This window comes from Sorex fumeus, unplaced genomic scaffold (assembly GCF_029834395.1).
Source record: "Sorex fumeus unplaced genomic scaffold, SorFum_2.1 ptg000125l, whole genome shotgun sequence".
NCBI lineage: Eukaryota > Metazoa > Chordata > Mammalia > Eulipotyphla > Soricidae > Sorex > Sorex fumeus.
In genome coordinates this window covers 3308715-3324527 of record NW_026606182.1, presented here as the reverse complement: position 1 = coordinate 3324527, position 15813 = coordinate 3308715, and the positions used below count along the sequence as shown (strand labels likewise).

The following is a 15813-nucleotide window of genomic DNA, read 5'->3' as shown; positions in this document are numbered from 1 at the left end:
GGCGCACCTGGAACCCCCTGCGTTCCCGCCCCACACCACCCCCTGGGACACCCCGTGTCCCTCCTCTCGCCCCCCCATCTGAGAGCACCCCACAGTGAGCAGCCATGACCGCCCCCCCATAGGGTGCAGCGGGGCCCGACTGGCCTGCCCCTCCGTGGCCCCAGCGCACGTGGCTCCTGACTGCGGACCCCCTCGGACCCTCCTTCCCGGCACTCGAGGTGCTGGTGGGGGGGATCCCACATCTGCTCCTCGTCCTGACGGCGCAGGACAAGGCCCAACCCTGCGGCCTTCACAGCCCTCCTACACCTGAGGGGGGCCCAGTTGTACCCCCCAGAGACACCCGGGGGGACACTGAGTCAATCACACAGCTCATGGGGGTGGGGAGGCTTGTCAGATGCAGAGTCTCTGCCCCAGCTCTCTGCTCTGCCCTCGGAGGGTCTCAGGGGCCCTGCCCTGCCCCCGGCCGTGGGCGCCTGGACAGCAGGCCTGGGCCTGCCCCTGCTCCCCAGAACTGGGGGTCCCCCTCCCGAGGCCAGGTGGGACAGGGACCACAAGCAGTAGGAAAGGGAGCAAAGGGGGTATGGAAATGGGGGGTCCGGGCCGACAGGTTTGCAGCAGAGTCCGGGGGTCCTGTGGGCTGAACCCCCCCAGCCCGGCCTCCCAGAGCGATGGACACGAAGGGTCAGGGGAGCAAGGGGGCACATGAGGACAGGACAGCAAACGGGACCAGCGTCACCGACAGCCAGAAGGGGGACGGGGGAGCTAGGCCCACCGCCTGTCCCTGGCCCCTCAGCCACCGTCGGGGGGCCCTGGAGGGCCGCAGTGAGTCCAGCAGGAGGGCGCCCCTGTGCCCGCAGTCGCCACGTCTGGGGCTCCCTCACCCCTCCTGGCTTGGGGACCCCAAGGCAACAGCTGCCCTGCCCCCCATTTTGCTCTCAGCCCCGGGGTCCCCCAGGACAGCCCAAACACCGAGTGGACGCACGCGCCCCAGGCCCTGCCGGACACACTTGCGCACACACACACACCCAGGGAGATGCCCCCCTCCCTCTCTTGGCCCCCCTCCAGCACCACAGGGGACTGCCTGGAGGCGCTGGCGGGGCGGTGGGGGCCGGCCCGGCGCTCAGTAGCCCTGGGACTGGTAGCCCTGCGGCTCGGCGTCGAAGGCCGGCTGCTGGTAGGTGCCGCCCATGCCGGCGGGCTCCGGCCCCGCGCTGGGCTCCACGTAGGGCGCGTAAGGCATGCTGGGGTCCTGGCTCGGGTCCATGTAGTCCTGGGAGAAGAGGGCCGAGTCGGCGCCGATCTGGTACCGCTGGAAGGCCAGCACGGCCTGGCCCGCCTGGACGGCCGGGGGCGAGGGGGCGAGGGGGCGGTTAGGGGGAGAGACAGACAAGAAGGCGGGTTAGTGGTGGTTAGTGAAGCAACAGAGGGGTCCCGAGCCCCGGCGGGTGGGGGTGGGGGTGACCCGAGCCGGGCCGGGGAGGACACCCCACCTCCAGGGACCAGGAATCACAAGACCACCGACACGAGAGGTCACACTCAGCTCCCACGGGGCCCAGACATCCTTTTCAAGTCTACGCCAGGATGCATATGCAAAGGTTCTCAGCAGCACTTCCTGAAACCTGACTCACAGCCGTCTAACTACATTCAGGCCAACGAGTCGCCCAAAGTTCTTGGGGCGGGTGCACAGGACCTCATGTCTGGATGCAGGTGTGACTGCTGGTGCTTCAGCTGCCACTATTGCGCCAAGAGGTACAAGAGTCAAGTGGTGACGATGGATAAGGCCCAGACCACCAGTGATTTCTGGAGCCCCTTGGCTCGCCCCACCAGACGACAACCATGCTGGGGAGTCTGCATAACCCCCGCGACTAAAAATCCAAACAAAACCCTACTATCTGGGGTTTCTGTCCTGAGCAGCTGAAACCTAATTCTGACCGGGACCCTCGGTCGGGCTGGGGTCCTCAAAGGGGAAGCAGAGACCAGCCACAGGGCTCAGCCAACGTGGAGCGCGGACCCGTTCGCGGGAGCCAGGAGACAGAGCGAGCACGCATGTGCCCTGTTTGTGCGTGTGCGTGTGCGTGTGTGTGTCTCGGGGTCCTTTCACAGCTGACCCTGACAAACGCCGGGAGTCTTGGCGCCATCCACCCAGCCCCAACCCAGCCTGGACTTTTTCTTTCTGATCTGGGAAGTCTCGTGATTTTACACATCACCTTGCAAAGGGGCCGCTCCCCTGCGGTGTCTTGCCTCCGTTTTACTCTGTAATGCTTCTCGGTTTGGGGCCACACCCAGGGTGCTTAGAAGCTATTTCTGGCCGCGCAGTCCCTGGGGATGAACAGGGATCCCAGGAAGGGCCTTGGTCCCCGTGCTCCCTCTCCAGCCCCTGCGGTGCTCCAAGTGACCGCCTGTTGCCAAGTCATCTGCCCTCAACTTTCCCCCAAAGCTTAAACACGGGGAGGGGGGAGGGGGGCAGGGGGACAGCTGACGGGGCAGGTGAGAGGACAAGCCTGACAGGGAGACCAATCTGGTCCCCAGCACCCCGGGGTCCTCAGTGCCAGCGCCCACAGGCATGAGAACTGTCGGCATGACGCTGCCCCACCAACACACACACACACACACACACGCACACACACACACACACGTACCTACACACAACCTGAAACATCCCAGCGGCCATGCTCTCCGTGGGGGGCTGTTTTCAGGACTCCTCCCCTAACTCACATCTATAGAGGTTCCATCTGAGGCTGGGGCTGTGCCCCCGGGAAGCTGGGGGGACCCAGAGGCCAAGTGAACCCGCAGAATCTCACTTGAATCATCTGGGCCCCCTTGCTTTTTTGTTTTGTTGTTTTAAACCCACAACCAGCCATGCTCAGGGCTTACTCCTGGCTCTGTGCTCGGGGATCACTCCTGGCAGTGCTCAGGGGACCATAAGGGATGCCGGGGATCAAACCTGGGTCCACCATATGCAAGGCAAGCCCCCTCCCCGCTATGCTACGGCTCTGGTCCCAGTCCTGTCTTCTTCTTAAGGGTGCCTATAAGGGACTCAGCCGTGCACGAACCCCGTCACCCAGGGAACGCTGGGCTTCTAGGCCATGAGGACCTCCTCCTGCCTGGGTTCCAGCCTATGAAGGAGAGTCAAACTCTCCAGAGCCCCTTACTTGGAGAAAGGTAGGCCCGAGGTATGGAGAAGTGAGGCCTGGGGCAGGTAAGGGCCAGTACGGAGACCTGAACCCCTCCAAGTGTGCGTGCGTGTGTGGGGGGGATAGGGGGCAGCTTGGACCCTGCTAGGCAGCGGGGAACAAAGAGTGCTGGGCATTTTTCTTCCTAGAAAGCTCCAGAAGGGGGCCAGAGCGGTAGCACAGTGGGTAGGGCATTTGCCTTGCACGCAGTCGACCCAGGTTCGATCCCTGGCATCCCATAGAGTCCCTTGGTATCACCAGGAGTAATTCCTGAGTGCAGAGCCAGGAGTAACTCCTGTGCATCCTTAGGTGTGACCCAAAAAGAATAAATAAATAAATAAATAAATAAAGAGAAAGTTCTGGAAGCCCAGAGGCTGGCTTTGCTTTGGACTCCTGGGCATGAAGCAGCTCTAGGGGAAGCCCATCTGGGCAGTGGCTGGCAGACGCTGAGGGCCTGGGGGGCCGTGACGTCCCCATGGGGGGGTGACTCCATGGAGCTGGCTCTGACCTGGGAAGGGGCCTTGAGCTCCAGGCCCTGGCGCCCTTTCTGGGCTCACTCCGGCTCCCCCACACTCCGACCCCCTGAGCCACCCAGCTGCCCGGTGTCCGGGAGCAGGGGAGGCTAGGCGTCCTGCTCGAGGTCAGGAACCCGCCGTCTCTCGGGCGCTCCTGACCCACAGCAGGTCGCTCCCGGCAGCCCCTCCCCGGGGTGGGAGCATCTCGCCTCTGTCTGCTCCGCTTACACTGTGCTCACCAGCCCCCAGCAGGGCGTGGCTCCAGGGGCCTGAGGTGGGCACCGTCCCCTCCTCCGCCCTGCAGAGCCCTGGACAGGGAAGTGGGCTTCAGGACGGGACACGTGAAAATCTTCCCCCCCAGAGCAGAGCCCCTCGGCCCCACCCTGAGAATGAATGAATGAATGAAGCAATGAGTCAATGAGTGAATGAACAAAGGCGCTCACATTTATTGAGCGAGTCTGTGCCAAGCACTGTCCCCTGAGCACAGCAGCCCGCAAGGGGCCGGGCTAGCAGCATTCCCCAGGCCTGAGGCCGCTGGGCACTCCACTGGGGCTGTGATCACCTTGTGTCTCTGGCGAGGACCCCCGCAGACCCACTGCGAGCCGCCAGGCTTTGCCCCCCGCACCCCCAACCTCATTCGTCACTGGGCACAGAGCAGCTGCTCAATAAATGTTTACTGTACAGTCAGACACCAGACACGGGGTGAATGGAGCAGGGGGGCAATGGGAGGGTGCGCGGCTCGGCCGCGGGTGCAGGCAGCAGCTAGGGCTGCGCGGAGGCGGGGAACAGCGTGTTGTACTCCTCCTGGAAGGCAAGGTCCTTGTATCTGCGCACGGCCAGGGCCGCGGTCAGGCTCTGCCGGGAGAGAGCAGGGGTGAAGCCAGCCCGCGGCGGGGCAGAGCGGCAGAGAGGCCGGCCTCCGGTGATTGGCTCAGGCACCTGTCAGTTGGGTCCTTCGGCCCCGCCCCTGGAGTCCAGGCGTCCAATCATCCATCAGAGAACCACGCAAGCCCCACCCCATTGGTCACTAAGCTCCTCCCTCTAGGGCTGGCGGGGCTGGAACTTATTTGGGGGGGTACTTTTCCCTGGGCTGCAGCAATAGCACAACGGGTAAGGTGTTTGCCTTGCATACCGAACCCGGCCAGCCAACCTGGGTTCGATTCCTCCGCCCCTCTTGGAGAGCCCAGCAAGCCACCGAATGCAAGTGTCACACTGGAGATGTTATTGGGCCTGCTTGAGAAAATCGATGAACAACGGGAGGGCAGTGACAGTGACGGTGACAGTGACCTTTCCCTACCAGGGTCTGAGGTCCCCTGAGGTCACCTGGTGGGCGTTGGGGGTGGGGCCTGGCCAAGGGGGGGACCACACCTGCTCTTGGATCCCATCTCCTGCGACACCTGAGCCCCAATACTGCTGGGTGTGGCTCTGATCAAAAGAATTCTTATATATTCTTTTCCTTTTTTTTTTTCTTTTTTTGGGTCACACCAGGCGATGCACAGGGCTTACTCCTGGCTCATGCACTCAGGAATCACTCCTGGCAGTGCTCGGGGGACCATATGGGATGCTAGGAATTGAACCTGGGTCGACCATGTGCAAGGCAAATGCCCTACCGGCTGTGCTATCGCTCCAGCCCAAGGGTTCTTATATTTTAAATTTTCATTCCCGTCTTGGGGCCACACCCGGCGGTGCGCAGGGCTTACTCCTGGCTCTGTGCTCAGGAATCAGTGGGGTGGCGTTCAGAGGACCATAAGGAGTACCAGGGATCAAATCGGGGTTGGCCACATGCAAGACAAGTGCATTACCCCCTGGACTACCTCAGCGGCTCCTGGACTGATAAGTCACCCAGGGCAGATGTCAGAGCTGAAGGTGAGGGAGAGCTGGATGCCTTCATGAAGCTTCAGGGACCCCAATTTGCTGGGCAAGGAGTAGTCTACGGCCCAGCAGAGGGAAGAGCCAAGGGCGAGCTGGGAACCAGGGGGACGGGACTAGCACAGTGCCCCCATCCTGCCCACAAAGGGTTCCCCAGACACTTCTCTCTCTCTCTCTCTCTCTCTCTCTCTCTCTCCCCCTCTCTCTCTGTCTCAGCTCAGGGCTTCAGGGAAACGAACAACACTGGCTTCATGGGAACATGGAAGCCTCATCTGGGAGGGCCCCCTCATCCCGCCCTTGTGGTGGGGTGCACATACCCCCTCCTCCCTGCCTGTACCCCTCAACCCAGGCCCTGGGCCCCACGGTCTGTCTGCGCTCCCTGGACATTGAGGCCTGGGCGCCTTCCAGCCTCGAAAACCTAGGCCCGACCTTCCCGCCTGGGGCTCAGGGAGCTCGTCTGAGCAAGGGGTGGGGGTATGTGTGTCTCTGTGGACGTCTGGGTGTGTATGTGCACACATGTGTGTGTCCATAAAGGTGGGAGAGGGTGTGTGGCTGTAATTTTGCGACAGGCATGAGTGTCTCTGTGTTCATGACTGCGGGAAGTTGGGTGTATGTGCGTGCCCATGGGGGATGCATGTGTGTGCATGTGAGACAGTGCAGGGTGCCTCTGTGTGTGTGTGTGTCTGTGTATGTTTACATGTGGCCGTGGGGTTTGCACATATGTGCATGTGACCGTGGGGGATGTATGTGTGTGTGCATGTGACTATGGGCGATGCACATGTTTGCGTGTGACCGTGAGGGATGCATTTGTGTGAGGATGCATGTATATGTGCACATGTGTGTGTCCATAACTGTGAGAGGGGGTATGTATGTTAACTGGAAGAATGTGTGTGTGTGTGTGTGTGTGTGTGACAGTGGAGGGTGCACGTGTGTATGTGTGACTGTGGGGAGATGAATGTCGTGTGCGTGATCATGGGGCTGCATGTGTGTGTGTGTGTGTGTGTGACTGTGGGGAGTTGCATGTGTGTGAGACCATGGGGATACATGCGTGCGTGTGCAGGACTCTCTGAGGTGCCGTGCCCACGGGCGCTACTCACCCAGGTGAAGATGGAGAAGAAGGAGAAGGTGATGGCAGCCCGGGCGGCGTCGGTGCCTTCGTTGAGCGGGTTGTCCTCGGGCTTGGAGACCTGCCACTGGTTGGCCAGGAAGCAGAAGCCCACGAACCAGAAGAAGGCCCAGAAGGCTGGAATCCCGGGACGGGAGAGAGGTGGGGTCACAGGGCGTTCCCACGCTCCCACCCCAGAGAGGGGGTCTGAGGCGGCCTCCCGGACTAGGAGTGGGGTCTGGGGGCGTGCAGAGGCAGGGCCGGAGGCTCCCATGGGAAAGATCTCCAGGGTGCAGGGGCCGGATGGAGGGAGAGAGGCCTCAGCCAAAGAGCCAAACACCTGGGGGCCTCAGGGATGCCCCCCCCCAGCCTCTGACTGCAGCCCCCAGAGGCCTGGGCAGCAGTGGGAAGAAGGCAGTTCTAACGTAGGGGTTCCAGTCTGGACTCTTAATGCACTTCCAGCCAGCACCCTGGGGCCAGCAGAGTCCTTTGAGAACCCTGTGCTACAGTGCAGCGGGTGCCCGGGGCCAGGCAGAGGAGCAGCTCTGCAGAGGGTGTGCAGGGTGCAGAGGGTCTCCTGGACACTGTCGGAGGAACCCAGGGTCCCAGGGAACCCTGACTGAGAACCACAGATCTGGGACCCTTCACTGCTTGGGGCCTGGGGCCGTGGCAGACCTGCACCCAACCAATCCCACTTGAGGGCATAAGTCAGCAGGGGCAGCTGGCCGTACCCCAGGCCCAAGCCCCGTCTTGCCTGTCCCACGAGGCTTGAGGCCCCGCGGTGGGGCTGCGGCTGCCTGCGACCACCCCCTCCCAGCTGGCCGGGGGCTCACCCGAGACGCCGATGTCCGACAGGACAGCCTTCTTGCGGTCCTTGACGCTGCTGATCTGCGGGAAGTAGACGTCCAGCGCCAGGTAGAGCAGGCAGGTGAGGAAGGCCAGCACGCCCACCGTCACGCCGTAGCTGCAGGCGCTGGGGTTGCGGTTGTAGATGCAGAACTCCTCGCCCTCCTGGTTGCTGTTGAGGTAACCCTCGTTCACGATGGAGCCGAACACCACGATGGCAAAAACCTGCAAGGGCGGGCGGGGGCAGGGCTGAGTGTGGGGCGGGGCCAAGAGGAGGGGGCGGGGCCGAAGGCAGAGCAAGCGGAGGGGTCGAGGCCAAAACGGGAAGGCAGGCTGAGCAGAGGGGACGGGGCTGAGCAAGGAGGCGGGTCCTACGGCAGGGCTGAGTGTGGGGAGGGGCCAATCCTAAGGGCGGGGATGAACTGAGGGGCGGGGCCAAGAGGATGGCGTGGCCTATCCCGAGGGTGGGGACAAAGGCAGAGTAAGCTGAGGGGGCGGGGCCGATCAAGGAGGCGGATCTTAGGGCGGGACTGAGTGTGGGGAGGGGCCAATACTGGGGCGGGCTCTATCTGAGGGGCGGGGCCAAGAGGAGGAGCGGGGCCTATCCTGAGGGTGGGGGCAAAGGCAGCACAAGCAGACGGGGCGGGGCTGAGCAAGGAGGCAGGCCCTAGGGCAGGCTGAGTGTGGAGGCCAATCCTGAGGGCGGGAATGAACAGAGGCGGGGCCAATCCGAGGGGTGTGGCCTATCCCAAGGGTGGGGCCAAAGGCCGAGCAAGCGGAGGGGGCGGGGCTGATCAAGGAGGCGGGTCCTAGGGCGGGGCTGAGTGGGAAGGGGCCAATTCTGGGGCGGGGTTCATCTGAGGGGCGGGGCCAAGAGGAGGGGCGGGGCTATCCTGAGGGAGGGCAAAGGCAGAGCAAGCAGAGGGGGCGGGGCTGAGCAAGGAGGCAGGTCCTAGGGCCGGGCTGAGTGTGGGGAGGGGCCAATCCTAAGGACGGGGATGAACTGAGGGGCGGGGCCAAGAGGATGGCGTGGCCTATCCCGAGGGTGGGGACAAAGGCAGAGTAAGCTGAGGGGGCGGGGCCGATCAAGGAGGGCGGGACTGAGTGTGGGGAGGGGCCAATACTGGGGCGGGCTCTATCTGAGGGGCGGGGCCAAGAGGAGGAGCGGGGCCTATCCTGAGGGTGGGGGCAAAGGCAGCACAAGCAGACGGGGCGGGGCTGAGCAAGGAGGCAGGTCCTAGGGCAGGCTGAGTGTGGAGGCCAATCCTGAGGGCGGGAATGAACAGAGGCGGGGCCAATCTGAGGGGTGTGGCCTATCCCAAGGGTGGGGCCAAAGGCAGAGCAAGCTGAGGGGGCGGGGCTGATCAAGGAGGCGGGTCCTAGGGCGGGGCTGAGCAAGGAGCCCCGCCCCCGACCGGCTGGGGCGGGGCCAAGCTCACAAATGCGTACATACGCATATACACAAACCACAAACGCACATATACACACCACGAAATACACACACACATACAGGTACTGACACACCACAAAACAGACATACACACACCAAAAAACACAAAAACACAGACACACCACAAAAAACACAGATATACGCATACATCACACACATGCACATATATACACTCACATATACCGCACACACAGACACACCTACAGCCCCCTCCCCTGGCGGCTGCTCCTCCGGGACCCCTCATGCCCACAGCCTGCAGAGAGGGCAACTCCCACACAGCCACACAGCACAGAGCAGGGGGAGGGCGGCTCGTCTGGGGTCTGCCCAGGCCTGACCAGATGTCGCCCCTCCACCCCAGCCAGGTCCCTGTAGACCAGACCTGCGCCCCCGGAGGCGCCTTCTCAGGCCTGCCCACCCCGTCTGTGAGCCCCGGGCTGTCCTGGGGTCCTGGCCTGGCAGGTGGCGTTGTCCCAACGGGCCCAGTACAGGTTGCTCAGGTGCCAGGGCAGGCAGGGGCATCCGTGGCTGCAGCTGGTGCTGGGGACCCCCTGGTGCTGGGCCACCCTGAGGCCACGACTGGCTTCTGTGACCCCCCCCAAAGGCTCTTGGGGAGGGGCTGCGGGGGAGGTGGGACTGCGCCCCTCTACTGGGCAGACTCCTGGTCCCCAGCTGGGGAGAGCCAACGCCCACACTGGGGGCCGCAGCAGGGACCCCCGCACCCCAGAGTCCCGCTTCCCTCCACCCGATTCCCTGAAACAGAGCAGCACCCCCCCAGCTCTGCTCCTCAGCTCCCCCTCCTCCCCCTGCAGGCGCTGAGAGCGGAAATGACGCAGAGCCAGTGACATCACTCAGCCCAGCGTGGGGCCGGAGCTGCTGCCCTGGCAGAGGCGTGCGGTGACAGGTGCGACATCACTCCTCCCTGCACGGGCGAGCATGGAGCACCCAAAGAGTCTTCTGTCTGGGGTGTGTGTGGGACCATGTGGTGCCGGGGGCGGAACCCGGAGCGGTCCTTGAGAGCACTCCATGGCCCAGATCTGCCAGGCCCCGATCACACGCCTCCCATTCTGCTGTGTGGCCTGGGGCCTGTGACTTGCCATCTCTGAGCCCACGTGCAGGCGGGTCTCACCTTAAGCGCTCAGGAGCGGAGCACTTTCCTCTCCAGGGGTGCCGGCGTTGGGGAGCACCCCCGCCAAAGCAGGCAGGAGGGAGCAGGAGGAGAGGAGGGGGAGCAAGTGGGCAGGCATCAGCCAGGCGGTCTTGGCGGAGAGGCGGGAGCACGGAGATGGGAGGGAAGTGCCGAGAGGAGGGGAGGGGGAGACGTAGGAGGCCGCCTCCCCCACCCCAGCAGTCTTGGGGTGACTTGCGAAGGCCAGGCCTGCGGGGACTCCAGGGGCCGGCAGAGACGCTACCACCAGGGGCCCCTGGGCAACCGGAACCAGACAAACAAGATTCTGGGCCGGGCTGGGTCACACAGGCCTGGGGAGGCCCGGGAGGCCGGGAGGGGCAGAACCCCAACGTCACCCCAGAGAAGACGCAGACCCAAGTCAGTAGCCGCCAGTGGCCGCCCAAGCCAGCACACCCCTCCCAGACCTCCTGCGTCCCCTCCATGGCCCTTCAAGGAACAGTTCCGGGGTCCCAAGTGTCAGGACGGCAGGAAGAACGCTGGCCCTGCACCGGCCGACCCAGGCTCGATCCCCGGCACCCCAGACGGTCCCCTGCCCAAAATGATCCCTGAGCACAGAGCCAGGAGTAACCCTGAGCACTGCCAGGCGAGGCCCCAAATCAACCAAGAAAAGGTTCCGGAACTCCAAGCCCCACACATAGGGGAGGGGGCAGGGGTGGGGGGGTTGGTCAGTCCCAGAAAAGGGCCTCCCATGGTGTGGCACCCCCTCAGGGCTCAGCTGCCCGAATCCCCACTCATCCGGGAGGGAGTCACACGGCCCAGGGCTGAGTCAGGCCGGAGCCCACCCCCACCTCTTGACACACGGTCACGTGAGGACACGTGACGGACACGGGCAGCGGCTGCTGGGTTTCCTGAGGAGCCTCAGCTGGGCAGGGCTGCGGTGGGGGGGGGCTCCCCGTGTGTGTCTCTTGCCCACCGTCCCGAACCCCGTTCTGCTGCCTTGGACGAGCCTGCCAGGGAGGACAGTGAGCGGGGGAGGACCAGCTTCCCAGGAGCAGAAAGGGGACACTGAGGCCACAACCCAGTCACCCCTTAACTCTCGAAGTGCCAGGACCCTGGATTGAGTCATTTGGGGACTCGGCTTTGCTGGGGGTCCCTGGAGCAACCCTGAGTGGCCCCTTGGCCCCAGGGCCCTTCCCACGACGAGGGAGGGGGTGGTGGGGGCCGTGCGGTGTCCACTGAACTGCTCTACCACATTCAAGACCTACGAGGGGGGATCTGGACTCGCTCTCCCGAGGGAGAAACCGAGGCACGGTGCCCGCAGCACCCGGCTGGCGCCGGAACGTGAGGGCGCAGCCGCCAACCCACCACTCCTCCCCGCGGCCGGTTCTTCCGCTCCGGGTGCCAAGCTCGGCTCCCTCGCGGCGCTGCCATCTGCCCTGGCCGCCCCCTCGCGCCCGCCCCCCTCCCCGGCCGCCCGGGGCCTTCGCCCGTCTGGGCTCGGCTCGGAGAAAACGCCCAGGAGAGCATCTGAGCTCCTCCCTGCAGGCCGGACCCCCATCCTAGGCTCGCCGTGGTCTGGACGAGGGGCCCGAGAGTTTCAGGTGGCTGGGCCGATGCCAAAGACAGAAAGGCCAGAGCGATAGTACAGTGGGGAGGGCGTTGGCCTTGCACGCGGCCGACCCAGGTTCGATCCCCGGCATCCCCTAAGGTCGCCTGAGCACCGCCAGGAGTCATTCCTCAGTGCAGAGCCAGGAGGAAGCCCTGAGCATTGCCGGGTGTGACGCAAAAAGAAAAAAAAAAAAACACCTAGAAACCTAAAAAACAAAGATGGGCTGATTTCTGGCTGCAAATAAACACAAGTGGAAAAGCCCCAAAGACACCTCGGCCTGGCCAGTGCAGGAGGGGGTGCACGGGCCTTCTGCTATCAGGATCACCCCAGGACTGCGCCCAGGAACCCTCCTCACGTGCCTTGCAGTTAAGGCGACACCCTGGGTCACCCGGGTGACTCCGGAGAGATACTGGATGTGACCCAACCCCCCCAAGAGCAAACATATGGGCTTCCCCTGCCCTGAGTAACGCTCAGCTGGGGTGCGGGTCCCCACGGCCCCAAGGCTGGCCCCCTCCCCCCAGCCTCACTCCCACCAGCCCCCCAGAAGCCCACCTTCATTTCTTTTGGCTTGGGGGCCACACCCGGCGGTGCTCAGGGCTTGCTCCTAGCTCTGTGCTCAGGGATCACTCCTGATGGGGGTTCAGCAGCCCATAGAGGGTGCCGAGGATTGAACCTGGGTCGGCTGCACGCAGGGCAAACGCCCTCCGCGCTGTGCAATCACTCTGCCCGCCAGCCTGAACCCTCGGCACTCCAGAGTGGATGCCCGTCCGTTCAGGGAGGGACCCCACATGGTAGACTCCCCTCCCTGTGCTCACGGCCAGCCGCTCTCCAGGTGGGGCCAGAAATGCAACAAGAAGCGGGTCCTGGATCCCTGCAGGGCTGGGGGACCACGGGTGGGCACCAGGCAGCCTCCTCCATCAGATGGGGACACTGAGGCACAGGTGCCCACAGGGAGGGCGCAGTGGTCCTGAGCAGATCTCCGACCCCCTGCACAGCCCCCTCTCCCTGTCCACGCCAAGAGCTTTTTTTTTTCTTTTTGGGTCACACCCGCCAGCAGTGCTCAGGGGTTCCTCCTGGCTCTGCACTCAGGAATTACTCCTGGCGGGGCTCAGGGGACCTTATGGGATGCTGGGAATCGAACCCGCGTTGGCTGCGTGCAAGGCAAACGTCCTACCCTGCTGTGCTATGGCTCCAGCCCCAAAAAGCATCTTTGTTGGTCCAAATATCCCCCAGAAGAGACCACCTTGCCAGAGGATTAACCCTTTGCAGCAGCAAAGGGTTACAGTATTTCAAAAATAGGAGATAATACTTTATGATTCCAAGCAAAACAAAACACACATTTATTATTATTACTTTTTTTGGGGGGAGGGAGGCCATACCCAGCAGTGCTCAGGGTTTACTCCTGGCTCTGTGCTCTGGGGTCACTCCTGGTGGGGCCTTAGGGGACTCTGTGGGGTGCTGGGGGGTGGAACACGATAAGTCACGTGCAAGACAAGCACTTTTCCCCATTGTACTCTCGCTCCAGGCCCCAAACTCACTTTCTTGAAGGCTCTTATCAGGTAGGGGTGGGGGGGTGCAGGGAGGGGAGCCGGAAGCCGGATTCCAGCCTTAATAACAACCTCTGAACAGGAGCCGGAGCGATAGCACAGCGGGGAGGGCGTTTGCCTGGCACCTGGCCAACCCGGGTTCGATCCCGGCATCCTGTAGGGTCCCCCTGAGCACCGTGAGGAGTAATTCCTGAGTGCAGAGCCAGGAATAACCCCTGAGCATTGCTGGGTGTGACCCCAAAAAGCAAAATAATAATAATAATAATAATAATAATCTCTGAACAATAAACCTAAGTTGGAAAGGGGGGGTCCCTCACCCAGGAGCTCACACACAGCACTGTCAGGGCTCAGGGGGCCACATTTGGGAGATTTGGGGCAGCAAGTGGAGAGAAACCCCCCAAGATGACCCTGAACCTCCGCAATCAATCCGGAAGTACCGGGATTTCAAATTCTTCCTGCACTGGGGCAGAGCACGGGGGGCATGAAGCCGCAACAGGGCCCCCTGGACTCCAGGGGACCCTCCTGCTCCGCCCCAGTTAGTGAGCCCACTTCACCTTCCTGGCACCTCCTCCAGGAAGCCCTGATTCCCACAGAGAGGAGGGCCCCCTTCATACCCGTCCCCCCACCCCCGACACAGCCCCGGGGACGCGTCTCATCCGTCCGTGGGCTAAGGACGGGCCAGGGCACTACGTCACGCTCTCTGGGGGCAGCTGCCCGGAGCAGATGAAGGAAGCACCCCACAAACGCCAGCTCCCCGCCCAGGGGCCACCGGCCACCCCAAGGTGCCCCCCCCGGAGCCCCACCCCCCCAGTGGCCACAGGAAGAGTCTCTAAGGAGCTGGAACCTGCTGAGAACTATGGCTTTGGGGTGTCCCTGGAAGGGCCAGGCCATTGCCACCCTAGGGACCCGTGTGCTAAAGGGGCATCTCAGAGCCTCCCCATCTCCACTTGCGGGGGGCACTCAAGAAAGGGGCTCAAACTGGCCTCTTCTAGACAAAAGGAAGGGAGGCCCAGAGGAATAGCCGGGCTCCCCGCAGCAACCCCTAAAATGACCCCGAACCCCAACAGACACGGGGCAGGGGGCCCCCTCCAGGTCCCAGGCAGCCCTAGGCTAGCTCGGGGTGCCCACCAGTGCCCCCCCTCCCGCTGCTCCCCAATCCAGGCCCTGGGAGTGAGCCAGCACAGGCCCAAAACCACACAACTAGAAACCCCCACCTCGGGGGGCCCCAGGCGCCCCTCACCCTGGGCTCTGTTCCCGGGGTGCTGCCCACCGCCTTGCACCCCTGGGTCGGGTCCTCACCCCACCTATCCCCTCCGCAGCCGGGCCCGGCGCCCCGCGGCTCCTCCCCGCCCCCCCAAGCGTCCAGGTGTGGGGGGTGGTCACGACGCAGGCTCGCGCGGGGCCCACCCACGGCGGCGGCGCCTCCCGGGGCCCTCTGCGTGGGGAAACTGAGGCACAGGCGCGGAGACACCCCCACCCCCACCCCGGGCACCTCCCCGGGGATGACTCGGGGCGGCTCCCGGCCCAAGGTCACGCGTCTCGGGGCCGCCAGGTAACCGGCTCGGCGCATCCTCCCGCCGGCCCCGCGCGGCCAGGACCGGCCGGACCCCCCGGCCCGATACACACCCCGGCCCGCCCCCCGCGCCCCGCACCCCGTGGGCGGCCGGTGGGGGGGCTTCGGCGCCCCCCTGCCCGGAGGCCGCGCGCCGGGGCTGCGTCCCCGCGGCGTCGAGGTCACGGGACGGGGGGGAGGGAGGGAGGGAGGGCGCGGCGACCCCGGGTGTGCCGAGGGCTCCGGGGGTCGCGGCCGGGGTGCGGGGCGGGGGGCGCGCCCCGGGGTGCGGGGGGCGCGGGCGGGGGGCTCCGCGCGCGCGCCCGCCGCGCCCGCTGGCTTACCCAGGACACGAAGCGCAGGATGGTGTGCGGCTGCCGGAGCAGCGCGTGGGGGTCGAAGGCGCCCCCGGCTTTGCCGGCTCCGTACGCACCCCCTTCCATCGTGCTGCACCCGCGCGGCGCCCCCCGCTCGGCGCGCGCCCCGGCCCCTGCGCGTGCGCGGCGCCCCCGCCCCCTCCCGCGGCGCCGCTCCCCGGCCGGCCGCCAGGGGGCGCGCGCGGGTGCGGCCGGCTCGGAGCCGCGGGGGGCGCGGGGGCTCGGAGCTGGGGGTTTTTTTTGGTGGGGGGGAGCTCGGCACGCACTAGGGTGGGGGTCCCAGGGAACGTTCTCGGGAGTGAGGGAAGGAATGGACCGGCCCCCACCCCGGAAAGCTCACCCCAGCGCAGACACACACCCCCCACCCACCCAAAGACTGCCCACCGCGCGCTGACGCTAACGTCATAGGAGTTTTTAAAATCGCGTTTATTGGGGTGCGGCGGGCAGGGCGCTTGCCTTGGGTATAGCTACACCCCAGGCACCCCTTGCGGTACCCCGAGAGCCCTGAGCTCGGAGGAAGACCTGAGCACCGCAGGGGTTTAGCCCAGGAACCAAAATAGTAATAATAATCTGTCACTGTCACTGTCCTAGTTGTCCATCAATTTGCTCGGCACCAGTAACATCTCACAACACATTGTGAGACT

The 15813-nt window shown here is 64.3% G+C and overlaps 1 protein-coding gene across 2 annotated transcripts; it reads right to left on the bottom strand.

Annotated features, from left to right (window-relative positions):
• Window positions 1-1098: 1098 nt before the first annotated feature.
• Window positions 1099-15293, bottom strand: SYNGR1 (synaptogyrin 1). Of its 2 annotated transcripts, none has more exons than XM_056137441.1 (4): window positions 15137-15293; window positions 7496-7733; window positions 6655-6800; window positions 1099-1336 (listed from the first exon to the last, which is right to left on the bottom strand). In XM_056137441.1, exons 1-4 carry the CDS (start codon window positions 15233-15235, stop codon window positions 1121-1123), a joined length of 699 nt encoding a protein of 232 aa, XP_055993416.1. In that variant the 5' UTR covers window positions 15236-15293; the 3' UTR covers window positions 1099-1120. The 2 variants fall into 2 exon arrangements, with proteins under 2 accessions (XP_055993416.1, XP_055993417.1); XM_056137442.1 differs by lacking the exon at window positions 1099-1336 and adding an exon at window positions 4416-4543.
• Between the last annotated feature and the right edge of the window lie 520 nt (window positions 15294-15813).

Coding starts and splice junctions, on each gene's coding strand:
- SYNGR1 (XM_056137441.1), bottom strand. CDS start 15,235: ATGGAAGGGGGTGCGTACGGAGCCGGCAAAGCCGGGGGCGCCTTCGAC. Junction 6,801..7,495: donor GTCGGACATCGGCGTCTCGG/GTGAGCCCCCGG, acceptor CCGGGATTCCAG/CCTTCTGGGCCTTCTTCTGG. Junction 1,337..6,654: donor TCTTCTCCATCTTCACCTGG/GTGAGTAGCGCC, acceptor CCGGCCGTCCAG/GCGGGCCAGGCCGTGCTGGC.